The 21,731-nt window shown below is 37.3% G+C and overlaps 2 protein-coding genes and 1 gene segment (V, D, J or C); all 3 read right to left on the bottom strand.

Moving 5' to 3' along the window:
• Window positions 1–3,688: 3,688 nt before the first annotated feature.
• On the bottom strand, window positions 3,689–8,725 carry LOC121883745 (zinc finger protein 501-like). The gene is made up of 2 exons (XM_042392216.1): window positions 8,423–8,725; window positions 3,689–5,192 (listed from the first exon to the last, which is right to left on the bottom strand). Exons 1-2 carry the CDS (start codon window positions 8,687–8,689, stop codon window positions 3,987–3,989), a joined length of 1,473 nt encoding a protein of 490 aa, XP_042248150.1. The 5' UTR covers window positions 8,690–8,725; the 3' UTR covers window positions 3,689–3,986.
• Window positions 8,726–12,424: 3,699 nt separating this feature from the next.
• Window positions 12,425–15,620, bottom strand: LOC121883883 (Ig heavy chain Mem5-like). Its single transcript, XM_042392347.1, has 4 exons — window positions 15,491–15,620; window positions 14,044–14,345; window positions 12,821–12,824; window positions 12,425–12,732 (listed from the first exon to the last, which is right to left on the bottom strand). Exons 1-4 carry the CDS (start codon window positions 15,618–15,620, stop codon window positions 12,425–12,427), a joined length of 744 nt encoding a protein of 247 aa, XP_042248281.1.
• Window positions 15,621–17,183: 1,563 nt separating this feature from the next.
• LOC121883770 lies at window positions 17,184–21,191 on the bottom strand. The segment is given in 3 exon segments: window positions 17,184–17,570; window positions 17,661–17,722; window positions 21,152–21,191. Coding segments are annotated over 2 exon segments (351 nt in total).
• Between the last annotated feature and the right edge of the window lie 540 nt (window positions 21,192–21,731).

Raw genomic sequence — 21,731 nt, 5'->3', positions numbered from 1 at the left:
AGACAGGTTTTAAGCTTTCTTTTGAAAGTATCTAGTGAGCTGGCTTCCCTGATATCTATGGGCAGTGTGTTCCATAGTTTGGAGGTGTAACTGACAAAGGTTAGGTCACTGATCTTCTTTCAGCTGTTGCTGGGAAGCTCTATTAAACCAGCAGCAGATGATCGCAGTGTTCTTGAGGGCAAGTAGCTAACAAGGGATTTGGCGATATAGTTTGGTCCTTGCCTGTTTAGAGCTAGCCTTGAAGTCAATTCTAAATGTTACAGGAAGGCAGTACAGAACAGCTAAAACTGGATTAATGTATTCTCTCTTTTTTGGTTCTGGTTAATAGCTGCGCTGCAGTGTTTTGGATGAGCTGAAGTCTTCAGGTGGCTTTTTTCGGGAGGCCAGTAAAAAGTGCAGTGCAGTAGTCTAACCAGCTTGAGATGAAGGCATGAGTTAGTTTCTCAGCATCTTTTTGATTGATAAATGGTTGTGCTTTTGCTATGTTTCTAAGGTGAAAAAATGATGTTTTCATCACCTTGTTAATGTGTGAGCTGGAGCTTAGATCTGAATCTAACATAACACAAAGACTTGTGACCTCAGATTTAATCCAGGGAGTTAATTTCCCCAGACTATTAAATAGCATTTCACTTTTGTTTTGGGGCCGACTAATAGGATATCAGTTTTATCCTCATTTAATTTTAAGAAGTTATTGTTCATTAATTTATTTATTGCTAATAGACACTTGGTGGTGGAGTTAATAGCTGCAGTATCATTTGGTTCTGTGGATATGTACAGTTGTGTATCATCCACATAACTATGGAAACATACATTGCGCTCTCTGATGATGTCACCAAATGGCAGCATGTACAGTGAGAATAATAATGGACCAAGGCAGTTCCCTTGTGCAACCCCATAGCAGTTGTCACATTTCTCAGACACATGATCTCCAAGGCTGACATAAAACTTTCTCCCTTTGATAGTTGTTTTGAACCAGTTTAACACCAAGTCGGAAAGACCAACCCGCTTTTCAAGACGATTGATTAGGATATCATGGTCAATTCTGTCAAATGTTGCACTAAGGTCTAAAAGGATAAGAATTGAAACCTTATTCTCCTCATAGTTCAGTCTGAGGTCGCTGATTGTCTTGGTGAGAGCAGTTTCAGTGCTGTGATTTGTTCTAAAGCCCGATTGAAACTCCTCCAGGATATTGTTTTCTTTGAGAAAGGAATTTATTTGGACTGAAACTATCTTTTCAAGTATCTTACTAATGTACAGAAGGTTGGATATCAGTCTATAGTTAGTCAGTATATTACTATCTAGGTTTGGTTTCTTTAATAAAGGTTTTACAACAGCTGTTTTGAAAGGCATTAGGGAAGATGCCTGTTCTAAGAGATGTATTTATAATGTTCAGGACAAGACTTGAGACAGTATTAAACACCTGATTAAAAAATGCAGTAGGTACAGGATCAATTCATGAGGTGGAGGAGTTACACTCGGTGACAGTTTTGCAAAGTTCACTTAACGTGATACCTGTAAATCTTCCCATGGTTACATTACAGTGTATGCTGAGATAATCTGTGCTTACGCTAGCGGCAGTACTGGCTCAAACTGAGGTTATTTTGTGGAAAAACAGTGCGAGCTCCTCACACTTTGCTGTTGAACACGGTGGAGGGGTGGCAGCAGTGTTGAACAGCTGGTCAATAGTGGAGAATAGTACTCTAGAGTTTCAAGCGTTCTCTGTAATAATTTTAGAGGAGTTCTCCGTTCTTGCCATGCATGCAGCTTTGTTATAGGCAGTCGGGGCTTCTTTGTATATATCACAGTTAACAGTGAGCTTAGTTTTCCTCTATTTTCTCTCAGCTGCTTGACAGTTTCTCTTGATCTCATTAACACCATTATTGTTTAACCATGTGGAGATTCTGTTGGTCAGCCTCTTTTTGTCTTTTAGGGGAGCAACAGTATTTAACACAGATGACAATGCACTATTGAGATATTCTGCCATTTCACTTAAAGGCCAGTCATGACTGTGTGGCTCGAATAATCTCATAAGATCAGAAAATTTAGCTTCAGCTTTGTCATCTAAAAGTCTCTTTTGAACTCTAAGTTCCCTTTTAGTTCTAGTAAAGGTTATCTCAGCATCAAAGAGTACACAGTGATGGTCAGAGAAAGGTAATTCATTTACTGAAACGTTATCAATGTTTAACCCAGTTGATATCACTAAGTCTAGAGTGTTACTATGCTGGTGAGTCGGACCCATTATATGTTGAGTTAGTGCAAAACTGTCTAGTAAATTTATGAGCTCCATAGTTTAAGAGTCATTTCTTTTATTAAAATGGATATTCAGGTCTCCGTTTAGGATCACCTTATCATATCTGGTAACATAGAGTGAGATCAGCTCAGAGAACTCCTGTATAAATATTGGTGAGTGTTTTGGTGGCCATATAATGTAATAAAGATTATTCTGCTTTGAGCTAAATAGCAAGATATTCCATTGACATAAATTCACTAAGTTCAATGACTTTAAATACAAGCTGTGAGGAGAAGACAGACTGGCTGATTGATAATATAGTTTGGAGGACAGGCCTCAAGCATTGTAGCTGTACCCTTGTCTTTATTGAGCTGACACAGGTACCAGAGGGTGTGTGCTTACAACAATGTGTTTTACCATGCCGACTGTTTAAGATTACCGGTAGGTTTAGTGAAGCAGCATGGTGCCTGTTTTATCTCTGTTTTAGCAGTTTGTCAATTTCATTAAGCTTCTGTCTGGTCATTTTAACAAGCTGTTTAATCTGTGATTGTGTTTGGTTCTGTGCCCTCAATTCAGCAATTTGAATCCCCTGTGTGCTGCTGAGCAGTGAGTCCATGAGGATTGTTAGTAGTGCCAGTGACATTCGTTTAACACCTTCCATAACGTGCAGCAGCAAATCACAAGAGGATGACTCACCATTTTGCATGCGTTGTTTTCAGGGTAGGCTGTGGGGCGCAGTAATCATTCATCCTGTTCATACTGGGGATTAAAAGATCCGTTCAAAAATCTATAACCCTTCATCTGTGCAAAAATATATTCCGACGTTTATTTGGAGATAATATGAGGCTTCAATGGTCTGAGTAAATCAAATCAAGTGGATATCTTTTATAGTAATAGCCTTTTTGTAAAAAGTGATTAGATTACATACATATACATGGTGCAGGTCTGTAAATCCTAGCTCTGCCTTGAACACTAAACTCATGGCAAAGTCCCCCTGGCTTTCCACCAAGCAGAAACAAAGCAAATAACTCCCTGTCAAATCAATCAAAAACATTTCAACAGCAAGTGGAAAACCACTCATGAACTGAAATATTGCTTTGATCACTGCTTAGTTAGAACAATACAAACATACAGAATGTGCTAAAACAGACTATTCAAACATTGACATGTTATAGTTTAGTGATAAGGTCTAACACCTAACACTCTCTCTCTCTCTCAGAGGAGCTTTCTGAGTTTCACCTCCTTCTCCATCAGAGATCTGCTCAGGTCGAAGGAGCCTAACATCTCTCTCAGCCTCAGTTCGCCTGTATTCGCCTGTTCTTATTGATGTTCTCTTTTAAACCTAGCTTTATTAAAAACCGCTAAACTGAACTTCAAGTTTAAACTTAAATGTTCAGGTTAAGTTCTTCAATCTTCTGTAAAACAATCAAAAAACGATTCCTAAATCCCCCTTAAAGGTTTCTTTAAATGCTTTTCATTTTTTCCCATTGACAGTGTTACATCGCTCACACTTTGTGCACTTCTACGACTTGGATGAACATGAAACTGTAAAACAAAACTTTAAGGGTAGAAATGAACTACGACCAATCACTGAGCTTAAAATTTGGTCAGGTGAGCCACTAAGGGCATACATGTTGATTCTAAACTTACAGTTGGCAGCCCTCAGTTTGTAGAGAAGCTCAGGATAGAACAACGCTGTTATTAAAGGCATGGAGAGGAGGCAGAGGGACATCGCTCACATGCCTCTAAAACATGTTCAACACAATGCTGAGTGACTGCGTTGGTGGATTTTTAAGGAACTGGCCCAAGTAAAAGTTTTCCCACACTGCTCACACCTGTACGGCTTCTCTCCAGTGTGAATGCGTTTGTGGATTTTTAGATTACTTTCTTGAGTGAAAGTTTTCCCACATTGCTCACACCAGTATGGCTTCTCTCCAGTGTGAGTGTGTTGGTGGCTTTTTAGTGCACTGTCTTGAGTGAAAGTTCTCCCACACTGCTCACACCAGTACGGCTTCTCTCCAGTGTGAATGCGTTGGTGGCTTTTTAGAGTACTGTCTTGAGTGAACGTTTTCCCACACTGCTCACAGCTGTACGGCTTTTCTCCAGTGTGAATGCGTTGGTGACTTTTCAGATTACTGTCTCTGGTGAAAGTTTTCCCACATTGCTCACAGCTGTAAGGCCTCTCTCCAGTGTGAATGCGTTGGTGGATTTTTACATTTCTGTCTGTAGTGAAAGTTTTCCCACACTGCTCACACCTGTACGGCTTCTCTCCAGTGTGAATGCGTTGGTGGACTTTTAGATTACTGTCTTCAGTGAAAGTTTTCCCACACTCCTCACAGCTGTACGGCTTCTCTCCAGTGTGAATGCGTTGGTGGCTTTTTAAAGTACTGTCTGTAGTGAAAGTTTTCCCACACTGTTCACACCAGTATGGCTTCTCTCCAGTGTGAATGCGTTGGTGGGTTTTTAGACTACTGCCTGTAGTGAAAGCTCTCCCACATTGGTCACAGCTGTACGGCTTCTCTCCAGTGTGAATGCGTTGGTGGGTTTTTAGACTACTGTCTGTAGTGAAAGCTCTCCCACACTGCTCACACCAGTACGGCTTCTCTCCAGTGTGAAAACGTTGGTGGCTTTTTAGACTACTGTCTTGAGTGAAAGTTTTCCCACACTGCTCACAGCTGTACGGCTTCTCTCCAGTGTGAATGCGTTGGTGGATTTTAAGATTACTGCATCTAGTGAAAGCTCTCCCACACTGGTCACAGATGTACGGCTTCTCTCCAGTGTGAATACGTTTGTGGATTTTTAGATTAATGTCTTTAGTGAAAGTTTTCCCACACTGTTCACAGCTGTGAAGATTTTTTCCTGTGTGAACTTTCTGATGAATCTTTAAATATCCTGATGTCGTGAAGGCTTTTTCACAGTGCTGACAGCAGTGATGTTTGAGTCCCTTTTTTCTTGTTTGTTTCTATGACAACAGACAAACATACAGAGAAAGAGAGAGAGAGTAAGTGAGATGACAAAGTGAAACAACTGATCTAAAACCATAAATAGAGTTTTGGGAAATGTAGGATCCAGATCTGACCACAGATTAAGGCTGCACTCGAAGCCACCTACTATACAAGCAGTACATAACCAGAATCTACATCGGTCAGTAAAAGAAAAAAGTTAAAATTCTTGTCACTTTAATATTAACATATGTGGCTGCACACTGACAGTCACTACTCTTATTGATACTCCTTATCAGTTTGGTTCTTAATCAATACTCTTATCAGCTCTTTTTCATTTCTAAATAACTGCTTTTTAAATTTTTTAAAATTATTTTAAAAAAGAATAAATTCACAGCAGGATTAGAACTGATTCATATTTTAAATATAACTAAATACAGAGCACCAAAATGAATGTCTACAACAACAAAGTCACTATAAACACAATAACATCTCACTGGGAAGAAATCAAAAAATGTCAGTAAAATAAATAATATTCCTGACATCAAAATACTGAGTAAAGTTTACAAGAATTTGCCAAATTTTAAGGTATGTGGGAAACTAAGCTAAACATGTAGACTACATACAGACAGCTTTCATTTGAGTTTGTCTGTAACAATTAGCTATTAGCCGAGCTAATGTGCTTGTGTAAAACATTGCGGTGGTGGATGAGAGAGTGCGGACAAAGCAGATTGAAATATCTCTTTTCTACATGTTTCTGCTTGTTGAACATGTGTATTGATAATAGGGCTGTGTGATATGACGATATATATGGTGTGACGAGAGAAAAATGTCTATCGTTTCATATTATGCTCTATCGTTTAAATCATTGTGATGCATACACTCTCTACGGCAATATTTTTTGTCATTTGGAGTCCATCCATCTTTACTCTTCCTGGCTTTTTACTCGCAAAGCTTTTATTGCATTGACAGTAACATAACAAGTTTAGTTGTCATCAACTCTCCACTGTTGTCTGTCTCTTCTGCTGTGAATAACTTTTAATGTTATCCCTCGTCCTAGTAACGTCTTTGTCCTCCCTCATGGCAGAGTTTACAGCTCTGATCAGTCTGATCTCCGTCCCGCCTCTGAATCCGGAACACCAGCATGCTATGTAAAAGCACACACGGAGGCAACTTTATGCCGGCGAGGGGGGACGGAATTAAAATGTGCTATATCAGGATATGAAATGACCTTTATAGGGATATGCGATTTTGGTCATATTGCCCAGCCCTAATTGATAAAGTATATAGCACTTTTTAATTCAATGAATAAATAGTTGGTCCGCCCCCTCTGCTTCCTCCCACCAGCATAAAGTACACAGACAAAATAAACAGACTATGACAGAAGAAATAATTCACATTTGACAGAAATCAGTCTGTAGATGGAGCTCTTGCACCCATGAGAAATGGCTGGTGTGTAAAGGTGATAAGAAGATCAAATGGCTGGTTTATCATTTTAATGTACAGAATTGTGAAAGTAAGATCATTGCTCCTTTGCTTCGTTACTGTTTGCATGTCATGGGGAAAAGGAATGTACTCTAGGAGGCCCACTCCTCTCTTTCCATCCTGGCTTAGGTCCAAATAAGGTGATATTCTGGGTCTCAAAATAACCAGAATACATCAAGGGGTCAAGTGCCACATATGGTTTGTGGGCCTTGGTTTCTTGTGTGTCTTAGGGAAAGATGGCTCTCACATATATGCAGAAGTATATCTCGTGACCATTGGCTGTTATCATATAAGCTGATACACTGACCAATCACAGATTATTTCTCTGTTCCTTTTGGAACTATAATAGATTAGGTTTGCTCTTTGTTTGTTGAGACAAGCTGTTGAGAATCTGTGTGTGTGTTCTGTCTCCTTATTGTAATGTTGTGGAAATTGTCTAGAGACACTAAACACAAATATGAAATAATACACAAAACGCTGCTGGGTTGGAGATTAAAAATGATTATTGTACAATAGGGAGACAGAACACACAAAGATTTGCATCAGTTCTTTTTAACAAACAAAGAGTAAATTTACTCTATTATAGTTCTAGAAGGAACAGAGAAATGATCGGTGATTGGTCAGTGTATCAGCTTATATGATTACAGCCAATAGCACACAGCCACGAGATACACATTCACATGTACACTAAGATAAACAAGAGTCACATTTTCTCAAGACTCAGGAAACCAAAAGCCATAAGCTATATGTGGCCTTTGACCCCTTAACATCTTCCTGCTTAACCGGCTTGCCCAAGCCAGGATGGAAGGAGAGGAGTGGGCCTCCTAGAGCACATTCCTTCTCTCAATGACTTGCACAAAGAAACAAAGCAAAGGAGCAATGAACTTACTTCCACAATTCTGTACATTAAAATGATAAACCAGCCATTGGGTCTTTCATTCACTTCTACAATACAATAATAATTTTTAATCTTCAACCCAGCAGTGTTTTATGTAATATGTCATGTGTGTTTAGAGTTTTCATACAATTTCAGCATGTTTCCCATGATCCCAGTTTGGAGCATAAATATTTGCTGAAATAGTTTGCCAGTAACAATAATGTAGCAATCGTTAATAGCAGAGATGGTATTAGGTGAAATAAATGGGATGCTGATCTTAATAAGTATTGCTACTCCCATCGCTCTCACATTGAATTTTATGATACATTATATTATGTATAATAATATAATGCTGTTTTGTGTTTGATTGAATGTGTTCACTAATACATGAAAGTCAAATCTTGCCAGTAACATGCTGCTTACACACTCATGCTTCATATAGAATGATATATCAGTCAGAGGGACCAAACCAATACTTTTACTTTAATACTTTAATTACATTTTACAGTTAATACTTATGTACTTTTACTTTTACTAAATAGGATTTTTCATGCAGGACTTTTACTTGTAATGGAGTAATTTTACATGGCTGTATACTTTTTACTTTTCAGGGAGAATGGAAAATTCCTCAAACAAAAAGTAGACAACAACAGATAATTTTCTGGCTTTGTTCGCAACAGGGTGAAAACAGCAAACACTGAAATCGTATTGTAGTTTTCACGGCCAGAAAAGTCCGTGAACAAAAAGCCTGGAAGTGTTTTAGATTCTTTTTTCAGACTTTCTCTCCAACAGTAAAATGAATTCACGATACACGGACCCTCCACACTCTTCGTCGTGCCTTTAGTCTCATTCTGAAGCCGGTTTTATCATGAAGTCGTGAACACTGACCTGTTTATCGGTGATAGCAGAAGGTGAGCCTAATTCTTCCCTTTTAACGGAGATGTCGGTGCGGTGCTCCAGGTTCTGGTTCTCCTCCATTCCGCTCTTGTAGGGCTCCCTGTCGTTTACCTCCAACAGCTCTCCTCTCTGACGGACTGTGTGTCTTTGCCATTTTTTATCACCTCCGTGTTTCAGCCTTGCAGCCAATTTTTCCAGTGGCCACTCGTGGTATTGCAGCGAAAAATCCCTGTGCGGTTCAAAAAGCATTTTCCTCATGGACTACCACTGTTAAAGAGACCTCTGTAAAACTGTTTACACGACACCTCGAACTGCAAAAAAGGTTAATTATAACTCTTTCTATTATGAATGTTTGATCCATGGAGGTTTTATATTTGTAAAACTTTCCTCGAGCAGAGAAAAGCTTTTAAAATCAGTGATGTCATCAAAATCCCAATGTCCCCCCTAAACCCTGGTAAGTGCTTGAGTGTGAGAGGCTGCAAGGGCTCGGAATGGTTTCAATAGGAATGGGACAGCTCTTTGCGACATATCATGTTACCTTGATGACACCAAAACATAACATTTTATTCAATACTTTATTGCTTTATAAATAAATGACTGATTGGAATTTGTCTTAGTGAGCTTACTTAAACAAAAACAGAAAAAGACAAAAATAGTAAAACCACTCACTCATAAAGCACATAATACATTAAACAAAGTGTAAAACAGATAACAGATATCCAACCCTTAAGATAATAATTTGTTCTCTTTATACATCCACGATATCCAGTGGGCCGTACAACACGGAAGTTAACCCAGAAGCTTTTGTGTTTGTGTAATTCCTGCCCTGAAACACTTGAATCTTGGAAACTTCCTGTGGACTAAAAAAAACTTAAACTGTGTATTTAAAGAATTTAAAGGACTTATCTTCTACTCTAATGACACTAGAAGCAATGACACATTTTAATGTCAGTCATTTTTATTTTAATGGGGCAATATTTCACTTTATTGCATTATATTTCACAAAGCAAACAAACCACTATTTACTTGTTTCAAAAATGAACTAAAAATATCAGAAACCTATTGAAAAAAAGTCAAAAGAGCAATTCAGACATTCAAATTTTATTTGTATTGCTTGTCTTTTCTATTGATGTATGAATGTTTGTGTACACTTGTACTTGTACAAGTATCAAAAGTAAAAGTACTCATCATAAATGAAATAGTCATCATTCCTACAGGATCCCGACAAGGACAAAAGTCCTGCGTTACAATAAAGTGACAAGTAAAAAAGAGAAATATATATTTTTGTAGGTCAGTGGAAACATTTTATTGTTCCAGGCTTTCTATTTCCGCTCTGGTTTTAAAACAGAGCTTCTAAGGAACTGAGAGATCGTTTACAATACTAAACACATAATGATGATTTTAGCTGCATTTTAATTGTGCAAAGTTGTATGACAACTGCCACCAAGGACCGGTGAGTCAGATCAGCCTCTGCTGGTGATGTGTGATACAGCAGTTCAGTAAGACTGCATTGTTTTAACACACATTGCTGCCAGCTACACAATAACTACGTCTGTGTGTGTGTGTGTGTGTGTAGAAGTGGCTGTGGCCTGTAAGTTACTTTTTGTGTGCTAAACTGTACTTTGCCAAGAAGCTGGGTGAAGAAACCTACGGCAAGACAGTCACCTTGTCAAAAATGTTCTGTCACGACATTATACTCACCTGGAGAGGTAGGACTGTTACCTGTTATATGTCCTACATAATAAATGGACAACATGCTTTTCTCATTTTGACTTTAAAATTACAAACAAATATGATTTTGAATATTGAGCCTCAAAGTACATTATTGACTTTGGAAACAGCAAATGACAAAACAATCTCATTCATTCTAAACTAAATTATAAACAGATATGAGATAAAACATGCATTTTCTCCCTCGACCTGTCCTCCATCTCCTCAGGTCTCCATGGAAGTGTCTGCCAGAGCTGACCAATGAGAACAGCCAGTACTGCCCATTCAGCTGTGAGACCCAGGCCTGGTCTCTGGCTACTGTGCTGGAGGTCTTCTATGACCTCTAGATGACCTCAATGCGTCCTCCGCCCTGTCCTGCTAATGTTGTACTTCATGTTGTAGCGGAGAGAAAAAGAAACTCAATTGAAGATGCAGGTAGCTCAGTCTAGACTCCCATTACACACACTGGCCTCTGACATCATTTCCTGTCATCAGAAAGGTTCCCATGCAGCATTCAAGAGCTGTGGGAAAAAAAACTAAAGTGTTTGCATGTTAAAGAGTATTTAAAGCTGACAAGATACCATGATGAGATTTATTTAACTTTAACACATTGTTATCCGACAACTGAAAGCCCAGAGAGTAATTTGTCTTGTCAGGCCATATTAATACTTGTAATCATTAAATAACTAATTAGTAATGAGTCAGTACTGTTGATGGTCTCTATCATTAAAGATCTGGTACAAAGCAGCAGTGCACACAGCTCCAAATCTTAAGAGAGTATCGGGTGCATGATTGTGGTAAAGATGAAATAAACAAAACAAAACACCAGCACTCACTGATCCATCTTCTTATGTTTTTTTATTGTGGACAGAAACGACAGAAACAGACGCATTTCAGCGTGAAGCCATCATCCGCGTAAAAAACAATAGAAATGAAAATACATATAGACAAACGGGTGAGATTCAAAAGCCAATCAGCAACGACAATATATAAATGTATAATAGGATCCATCTGTGAAAGGACAACCCCAATGTAGCCTCGTCAAATGACAGAGGTGTGACCTCAGTGATCAATGGAAACAGTAACTGGTGTCACGAGCCAAAGGGCAATAATATATAGGACTGAATGCCCCAGACAAGAAACACACAGCAAGAGACAATATATAGAGGACAATACAGTTCAGATTAATACATATATGAAGATGCCCATAAATAAAAAAAAAACAATTACCCAAAGCATAATAAAGCGATGACTTACATAAAAAATACATTTAATCAATCCTCTAGAGAGAAAAATTATTATAAAATAATCTATGCTAAAAAAATTGCACAAGAGACTAATTAATGTTATTAGAGGGCTCAAATTACTAGGTAAATTAAGAAATCTCTGAAAGGTCTCTAAAAGAGGATTTGAATGTACTGGGGACACATAGCAAAAAGAAAAAATATTATGATATGACTATGATTTTTCATCCTTTTTCCTTATGCTAGTTTTAATATTTAGCATCGATTCAACCCCTCAAATCTACAGTTTTATGAGTGAAGCTAGAGTGCATAACAAAGGAGGTGGAGTTGCCATTGTGTTTAATGATTCCCTCCAGTGCAAGCAGATATCTTATGGAAATTTGCTTTTGCTTTTTTTATGGAATTTTGCTTCTTTTGAATATGTGGCTCTTCAGCTGAATTCCTCTTCACAAGCTATGTTCTTAAATATCTACAGGCCACTAAAATACTGTGCAACCTTTACTGATGAGTTTGCTGAACTGCTGTCTAAAATCTGTATTGACTTTGACCGTGTAGTTATTGTTGTACATGTTAGTTGTGGTTGGGTTACGTGGTTGCTGGGTATTTGTGCAGGTCTGTTGGTGGTTTGTATCACTGTGGACAGCAGCTGTGTAAACAGCTGTGTCCTCAGGCTGCAGATTCTGTCCTTTTATTGTCACTGTTTGAGCAGAAGTGTCTCTGCTGTAGCTGAACTTGTTCTTCAGAGCAAAACAACACTAAACTTGAAATTCATGTGAAAAACAAAAAAAAAAACGTTTTTTTAAGTGAAAAAAAATAAAAATCTTCATTAAGAGGTACTGATAAAAAATCATCCTCTCTCAGGAAATGTACTTTAAAAACCCAATTAAAATATCACTGGTCCCAAAAAAAGATGTTTTGGTGTGAAGGAATTATATCATTTTCTTGAACTACCTGAGCTGAGAGAAGACATTAATCATGTGATTTAAAGGGGGTCTGATGAGTACTGCAGGATTTTGTACAGCTGCTCAACCAACTCAAGTCACTGTGAGTCTCGAGCACAATAATAAACAGCAGAATCTTCAGTCTTCAGACTGTTCATCTGCAGATACAGCTGCTCTCTGCTGTTGTCTCTGGAGATGGTGAACCGGCCTTGAACTGACTGAGAGTAGTATTGGTTACTACCAATATCAATAGCAACCCACTCCAGTCCTTTTCCAGGGGCCTGTCTGATCCAGGCCATGTTGTGGCTACTGAATGACAATCCAGATGTTGTGCAGGTCAGTTTGTGGGATTCTCCAGGCTTTTTAACTGCTGGTTCAGATTCTGTCAGAGTCTGACCATCAACACCTGTCAAGACAGAAAAAATAGCCTAACATGCATCAAGTTGGTAATACAAATGTAAATATGTCAAATAAAGATCAGTGAAGATCTTCACCTGCCCAGCAGATAGTTAAAAGCAGCAGTCCTGTCCTATAGTCCATTATGTTAAACTGTGTGTCCACTGTTCTCTGTCATCCTCTCTGCAGTCAGATAAGTAGAGGTGGAAGACATCAAGGTTTTGCATTGACTCCTCCTCACAGGGAGAGAGAACCGCATTGAACTTTTGAAAATTTGCAATACCTATTTTAATATAAAGTTTATAGTTATTTTAGTTAAGTTTTAATAGAAAAAGTACCTCCTTAAAAGATGTTGCTTTGTTTTGTTTTTCTGACAAAGTGCTCATAACATTCAGGATGTCAGGGGGAAAGAAAACCCCAGTAGGAATATAAGTGAAGAAAACTGATGAGAATACATGAAAAACATGTAACTCCTCAGTACATGGATGTTATTAATACCCATCTTCTTTAGTCAATAAAAATAAAATACCCAACATGAATATCAACTCTGTTTCTTGTGTCAAACAAATATCAGTGAAAACTACAGTAACCAGTTTGTCTCTCTCTCTGCAGTCGGATCAGTAAAGGTGGAAGACAACCAAGTTTTGAACTGACTCGTTCTCACAGACAAAACAATGATGTAAGAATTGCAACACCAGCTAAATGAATTTTGATCTAAATTTGAAAATTGTACTTAATCAGAATTCTCTTCAAAAGTTGAATTTTGTGTTGCAAGTTTGAGTTACAACCAACTTGTGTTGTTGGATATCAGAGTTTCCCCCAACAAACTCATATTTTTAACACACTTGCAACAGAATTATCATGACACAAAATAACTTCACTAAAACATGAGATGACATTATGTTTTGTATTTATTAATCTTAATCTCACCCACCGGGAGATAATTTGGGGAAATGCATGTGGTAATGTTACCTCTTACATGTCTTTTTCATAAATATAACAGTTTAGACAAAAATAGCATATAATTTTTTTGTCATGGGAATACACACTGTGATATAATACTAATTAAAACATTTAAGTATCTACAGCACCATGAATCAATTCTTGTTAAAAATAAATGAACAACATATTTTATACTTTCATACTATAGATTTTTACATTACATACATTATGGTTTCTTTCTGTTTATTCTTTCCTTTTCATGACAGTGAACTGGTGTTGAACTCATTAGTGGTCTGAGGGCTCCTCCTCTGGTGGCTTCATGTTACAAGTGTTCAGGCACTGAGGGGTTTTTGTTCAGGTCTGCTGATGGTTTGTGTTATTGTGGGTCTCTGGCACAGTAATACACAGCAGTGTCTTCAGGCTGCACATTCTGTCCGTTTAGAGTCACTGTTTTGCTGGAAGAGTCTAAGTCGATACTGAACTTGTTCTTTAGTGAATCTTTGTAGTATGAACCTCCAGTAAATCTCATTCCAATCCACTCCAGTCCTTTCCCTGCAAGCTGTCTGATCCAAGCTGTGTAATAGCTGCTAAGAGAATAAGAGACCTGACAGGTGATGGTCAGAGGTTGACCTGGTTGCACAGTCACTGAGGCTGGCTGTGTCAACTGTTGACACTTCACATCTGTTAAAAGAAGAAAATGTTTTGTGACAAAATATCAAAAAAGAAGAACTGCTGAGTATGACAAATCCAGAGAGACTCACAGGACCCAGCTGCAGCAGCAGCAGAGCTACAGAGAACATGGTTTATGGTAAAGCTGATGTGCTGTGATCTCCACTGACAGTCTGATGTGAAGTTTTTATAGCTGAGAAACAAGGAGGATCACTGAGTTTGCATAGAATCAAACCCATGAAGCATTAATGTTGGTCTAACTCGAGACTAATAGATTTTTATTATGGAAGTCATCTCTGCTTTACATGTGATATTCTAATTTCATTACATTTATTTAATTATTTGTTGACTTTACTTACTTATTTCTTTCAAACAGAAATACAGCAACAGCATCAGGATCATGTAAATATCATGAAAAGTTGAGTTTACTGCTGGTGACATTAATAATGTGAGACTGTGCAGAGTCTATCAGTGAGGATGAGAGAAGGAGGACATAGTTTTTGTTCATCCAGCTTTAATCACAGTCTTAAACACAAAAATACACAACATCTTCTTCAGGCTTCCTGCTGTTCATCTTGAGATTTACTTCAATAATAAGTGCAAAAAGTAGCATTTATATATTTGATTTGTTAATGAGTAAATGCATCTGGCACAGCCTTTTTCCCTGAAACATATTGTTAAGGGTGTAAAATGCTTCAGTTTCAGGATTGCATGTGGTTTTGACTATGTATTGGACAATCAAAACTTATGTTTCAGAAACAAACAAATCAGAACTTTTGATTTTTTTTTTAAATTACCAAAATGAAACCAGAACTAGTCTTATTACATTATCTGTAAGCGTTGCTTCCAAGGAAAAACACACAAAAATACACCTTCATCAAATACAAACATTTTTCTATTTTAATAATCTATATTTATAAAGGTTACAAATAAGACTTAAATATTCAGCCAATCACTACTTTTCATCACTGACAGTTCAACACAATCAGTTTTGCAAAACAGTGATACTGAAGGAATGAATATTATCAGTGGTGGTAAATAGAGGAAGTAGTTTTTGTATGACTCTCCTATTACTGTCTCTCACTGTGTGTCTTTGGCACAGTAATACACTGCTGTGTCCTCAGTCTTCAGACTGTTCATCTGTAGATAGAGCTTACTGCTGGAGTCATCTCTGGAGATGGTGAATCTACCCTGGACTGACTGGGAGTAATAGATATGAGAACTGCCCGTGTGTATAAAAGCAATCCACTCCAGTCCTTTTCCAGGAGCCTGTCTGATCCAGTTCATAGGGTAGCTGCTGAATGTGAATCCAGAGGTTGTACAGGTCAATCTGTGGGATTCTCCAGGTTTTTTAACCACTGGTTCAGATTCTGTCAGAGTCTGACCATCAACACCTGTTAAACCAAAACAAAAAGAAAATGGTAACTTGCTGTATGTTGGCAAGTTTTTAAAGACAGTTTAAACACAAGATTTGTGATTTTTTATCACCTGCCCTGAAGATCATTAAAAGCAGAAGTCCTGTCATACACCCCATCATGTTAAACTGTGTGTCCACTGTTCTCTGTCATCCTCTCTGCAGACAGATAAGTAGAGGTGGAAGACATCAAGGTTTTGCATTGACTCCTCCTCACAGGAAGAAGTGGATTGAATTTGGTCATCATAGACCTGTTGTTTGTTGAACTGAGACAATTATAATGTATAATTAGAGTTGTGACTTGAGCCAAATGAATTTGAATTTAAATAAGTTTGTGATCTGATTTTTTTTTTGCTTGAAATTGAATTTTGTTCTTTTAATCATAAAAATATCATGCATAAGAATTATTCACAAGAAAATCGCAAAACAAAAACTGAAAAATCAACCATATGCAGAACATTAAAACACTTACAGCAAACTCTGAATTGTTGGATCTCAAAAATCAACCATCTGAAATAGTTTCTGCTCATATTATCATAACGCAAAGTCTCAACTTTAACAAAAAATAACTTTTAGGAGATATGATATACTGTTTCCCATCTGAAAGAAAGTCTACATCGTGATTTTCATACTTTACATGCACATAACCTGAAATCAGTGACTGGTTGGAAATCTAAAAATTGATATATATTTTTCTAAATGGTAATATCTTAATAATACAGTAACATAAGGTTTATTAATTAAATAAAATCAAAGAACATCTAAGATGTAAAATGAGATGATATTGAAAACAAATACAACAAATAACAATCAGGAGATGTGAAACTCGTTGGTTGAGATCAGGCAGCTGAGGGGTGAGTAGAGCAAAGGTTCAGTCACTCTTATGACAAGGTGAGATTTTGGAACCACTAGTGGGAACCAACATGAAGATCTCAAGCAGTGATCAGGTTTGTATTGGAAGAAAAACAAACAGTAAAAAGCTCCTCACAGGATCCAGCTGGCAGCAGCAGAATCAGAACTACAGAGAACTCGGTTGATGTTGAAGCTGAACTGATGTGAGCTCTTCAGGTAATTTCATGGTATTCAAATAAAATAGACTGAAGGTGAAGGCTTCAAGTTTTTATTACACACAACTTGCACATTGAAGTGATGTAACTGGATTGGAGTGTAAAAAAAACACATTTTTACCTTTACTTTTTCATGAATGTAAAAGTTTAGATAATTGAAATGGGTTTTTTTTTCACCATGGGAATACACACTGGGATATATTAGTGATTAAGACATTATTATCTATGTCATTAAGTATCTAAAGCCCCATGAAATAAGTAAATGAAGAAGTTGTTTTGCTTTCCTCATTTTCTACACTATACATGTTTAAAGACTGTTTCTCTCTTTACTGTAACAGTGAACTGGTGTTGAAATCATTACTGGTCTGAGGGCTCCTCCTCTGGTGGCTTCATGATACAAGTGTTCAGGCACTGAGGGGTTTTTGTTCAGGTCTGCTGATGGTTTGTGTTATTGTGGGTATCTGGCACAGTAATACACAGCAGTGTCTTCAGGCTGCACATTCTGTCCGTTTAGAGTCACTGTTTTGCTGGAAGAGTCTAAGTCCATACTGAACTTGTTCTTTAATGAATCTTTGTAGTATGAGGTTTGTCCAACACGCTCCATTCCAATCCACTCCAGTCCTTTCCCTGCAGGCTGTCTGATCCAAGCTGTCCAATAGCTGCTAAGAGAATAAGAGACCTGACAGGTGATGGTCAGACGTTGACCTGGCTGCACAGTCACTGAGGCTGGCTGTGTCAACTGTTGACACTTCACACCTGTTAAAAGAAGAAAGTTTTGTGTGACAAATTATCAAGTTACAATACAAAAGAAGAAATGCTGACTGTGACAAATCCAAAGAAACTCACAGGATCCAGCTGCCAACAGCAGCAGCAGAGCTACAGAGAACATGGTTTATGGTGAAGCTGATGTGCTGTGATCTCCACTGACAGTCTGATGTGAAGTTTTTATATCTGAGAAACAAGGAGGATCACTGAGTTTGCATAGAATCAAACACATGAAGCATTAATGTTGGTCAAACTGGAGACTAATAGAAGAGTATGATGACTGTTATTACTGTATATCTGCAAAGTGAAAACACACCTGGAAATCACCTCTGCTTTACATATAATATTCTAATTTCATTACATTTATTTAATTATTTAATTATTTGTTGACTTTACTTACATATTTCTTTCAAACAGAAATACAACAACAGCACCAGGATCATGTAAATATCATGAAAAGTTGAGTTTGCATAAAAGACGTTGAATGGTTTCAGTGCTCTCAGATGTTTGAAGAAACAGACACACAGAGAAACTTGGACTTTATAGATTACTGCTGTCTTCTCTCTGCAATGGTTTCAATGAAGCTACAGTATGTGATGGAAGAGTCAGATTTTTCATTTATATTAACATTATATTTTTTGTAATGAAATCTTACTTTTAAAGCTCAGTCATACATCAGTGGTACTCAGATGACTGTGTCTTGTGTAATTGTGAATTAGTTGACCTGAGGACATTAATAATGTGAGACTGTGCAGAGTCTATCAGTGAGGATGAGAGAAGGAGGACATAGTTTTTGTTCATCCAGCTTTAATAAAAATACACAACAGCTCCTTTAGGCTTTCTGTTGTTCATCTTGAGATTTACTTCCTGTCTGTTGAGATGATGAATTGACACTGACAGACTGAGCTGCAGTCACTGCTGATGGTAAATATCATATAGATTCAAACTGTGTTATTCAAAATTACCTGAATCAAACTCACACATGACTTTTGTTTCAAGCACATTTTGACACCATGTACATGACAAGCAGGAGAGTCAGGCTTTAGTTCAGAGTAGGATTCAAGTGTCAGTCAGTTAAGATTAATGAGAAAAGCAGATCTGAGTGTTTCCTTATTGTAAAAGAGGAGAGAGAAACTTGACACCGACCTCTAGTGATTCTGTAGAGAAATCTACAACTGTTTTTACTCCGTCATATTATGATTCCACATTATTTATAGACATTATGTTGTCTTAATTCATAAAAATATGTATTATTTTTAAACATCTCTATTATTATTTGTAGTAGTTTGTATTTTCTTTATTTTACACCCCGACAAATGTATCATGAAGTTTGATGTCTCTCATGTTTAGTAAAAATATTTTTGAGGAACACACAACTTTACATAATACAGAAACAAATGTTGCTGTAATTTATTACTAAACATACTCGATTACTAAATGCTACCAGCCCAGAAGATGAGTACTGTAGGATTTTGTACAGCTGCTCAACCAACTCAGTCACTGTGAGTCTCGAGCACAATAATAAACAGCAGAATCTTCAGTCTTCAGACTGTTCATCTGCAGATACAGCTGCTCTCTGCTGTCGTCTCTGGAGATGATGAATTGGCCTTGAACTGACTGAGAGTAGTATGTGTCACTACCACTACCATAACTGACATAACTGATAGCTGCAATCCACTCCAGTCCTTTTCCAGGAGCCTGTCTGACCCAGACCATGTAGTAGCTGCTGATTGTGAATCCAGATGCTGTACAGGTCAGTTTGTGGGATTCTCCAGGCTTTTTAACTGCTGGTTCAGATTCTGTCAGAGTCTGACCATCAACACCTGTCAACAGAAAAAGGAAAATAAAAATAACCTGCTGACACTAATAAAAGCTCTGCCTTATTCAGATCAGTGAATATTTTCACCTGCCCAGCAGATAGTTAAAAGCAGCAGTCCTGTCCTATAGTCCATCATGTTGAACACTGTGTCCACTGTTCTCTGTCATCCTCTCTGCAGTCAGATAAGTAGAGGTGGAAGACATCAAGGTTTTGCATTGACTCCTCCTCACAGAAAGCAGAGAACTGGATTGATCTTTTGAAATTTTGCAATACTGAATTAATATATTAATACATTTTAACAGAAACAATAGTAGCAAAGTAACTCTTGAATACATGTTCATGTTATTCTTTGTTTTGTTTTTTCTCTCAAAATGTCATATATTCAGGATGTCAGAGAACAGAAAACCCCAGTAAGCAAAAAGTGATGAAAACTGATGAGAATACATGAAAAATATGTAACTTCTCAGTACATGGATGTTATTAATATCCATCTTCTTTAGTCAATAAAAATAAAATACCCAACATGAATATCAACTCTGTTTCTTGTGTCAAAAAAAATATCAGTGAAAACTACAGTAACCAGTTTGTCTCTCTCTCTGCAGTCGGATCAGTAAAGGTGGAAGACAACCAAGTTTTGAACTGACTCATTCTCACAGACAAAACAATGATGTAAGAATTGCAACACCAGCTAAATGAATTTTGATCTAAATTTGAAAATTGTACTTAATCAGAATTCTCTTCAAAAGTTGAATTTTGTGTTGCAAGTTTGAGTCACAACCAACTTGTGTTGTTGGATATCAGAGTTTCCCCCAACAAACTCATATTTTTAACACACTTGCAACAGAATTATCATGACACAAAATAACTTCACTAAAGCATGAGATGACACTATGTTTTGTATTTATTAATCTTAATCTCCCCCACCGGGAGATAATTTGGGGAAATGCATGTGTTAATGTTGCCTCTTACATGTCTTTTTCATAAATATAAAAGTTAAGAAATAAAACATTATTCTTGAATTTTTTCATCATAGGAATATACACTGTGATATAATACCAATTAAAACATTTAAGTACCTACACCATGAACTCAATCCTTGTTAAAAGTAAATTTACAAAATGTTTTATACTTTCATATTATGGGTTTTTACAATACATACATTAAGGTTTCATTCTGTTTATTCTTTCCTTTTTGTAAAAGGGAACTAATATTGAACTCATTAGTGGTCTGAGGGCTCCTCCTCTGGTGGCTTCATGTTACAAGTGTTCAGACAATGAGAGGTTTTTGTTCAAGTCTGCTGATGGTTTGTGTTATTGTGGGTGTCTGGCATAGTAATACACAGCAGTGTCTTCAGGCTGCACATTCTGTCCGTTTAGAGTCACTGTGTTGCTGGAAGAGTCTAAGTCGATACTGAACTTGTTCTTTAATGAATCTTTGTAGTATGAAGCCCCAGTAAATCTCATTCCAATCCACTCCAGTTCTTTCCCTGCAGGCTGTCTGATCCAAGCTGTGTAATAGTTGCTAACAGAATAAGAGACCTGACAGGTGATGGTCAGACGTTGACCTGGCTGCACAGTCACTGAGGCTGGCTGTGTCAACTGTTGACACTTCACACCTGTTAAAAGAAGAAAATGTTTTGTGACAAAATATCAAAAAAGAAGAACTGCTGAGTATGACAAATCCAGAGAGACTCACAGGACCCAGCTGCAGCAGCAGCAGAGCTACAGAGAACATGGTTTATGGTAAAGCTGATGTGCTGTGATCTCCACTGACAGTCTGATGTGAAGTTTTTATAGCTGAGAAACAAGGAGGATCACTGAGTTTGCATAGAATCAAACCCATGAAGCATTAATGTTGGTCTAACTCGAGACTAATAGATTTTTATTATGGAAGTCATCTCTGCTTTACATGTGATATTCTAATTTCATTACATTTATTTAATTATTTGTTGACTTTACTTACTTATTTCTTTCAAACAGAAATACAGCAACAGCATCAGGATCATGTAAATATCATGAAAAGTTGAGTTTGCTGCTGTTGTTTGCATAAAAGACGTTGAATGGTTTCAGTGTTTTCAAATGTTTGAAGACACACAGAGAAATTTGGACTTTATAGATTACTGCTGTCTTCTCTCAGCAATGGTTTCAATGAAGCTACAGTATGTGATGGAAGAGTCAGATTTTTAAATTATGTTTACATTATATTTTGTTTATTTTTTTTACATTTTATATTTTTAATATTTTTTAAAGCTCAGTCATACATCAGTGGTACTCAGATGACTGTGTGTTGTGTAATTGTGAATTAGTTGACCTGAGGACATTAATAATGTGAGA

Source organism: Thunnus maccoyii, chromosome 18 (assembly GCF_910596095.1).
Source record: "Thunnus maccoyii chromosome 18, fThuMac1.1, whole genome shotgun sequence".
Taxonomy (NCBI): Eukaryota; Metazoa; Chordata; class Actinopteri; order Scombriformes; family Scombridae; genus Thunnus; species Thunnus maccoyii.
This window is presented reverse-complemented; position numbering and strand designations above follow the sequence as displayed.

Coding starts and splice junctions, on each gene's coding strand:
- LOC121883883 (XM_042392347.1), bottom strand. CDS start 15,620: ATGAACTGGATCAGACAGGCTCCTGGAAAAGGACTGGAGTGGATTGCT. Junction 14,346..15,490: donor CTCCAGAGATGACTCCAGCA/GTAAGCTCTATC, acceptor TTCTTTTAACAG/ATGTGAAGTGTCAACAGTTG.
- LOC121883745 (XM_042392216.1), bottom strand. CDS start 8,689: ATGAGGAAAATGCTTTTTGAACCGCACAGGGATTTTTCGCTGCAATAC. Junction 5,193..8,422: donor CTGCTATCACCGATAAACAG/GTCAGTGTTCAC, acceptor CTGTTGTCATAG/AAACAAACAAGAAAAAAGGG.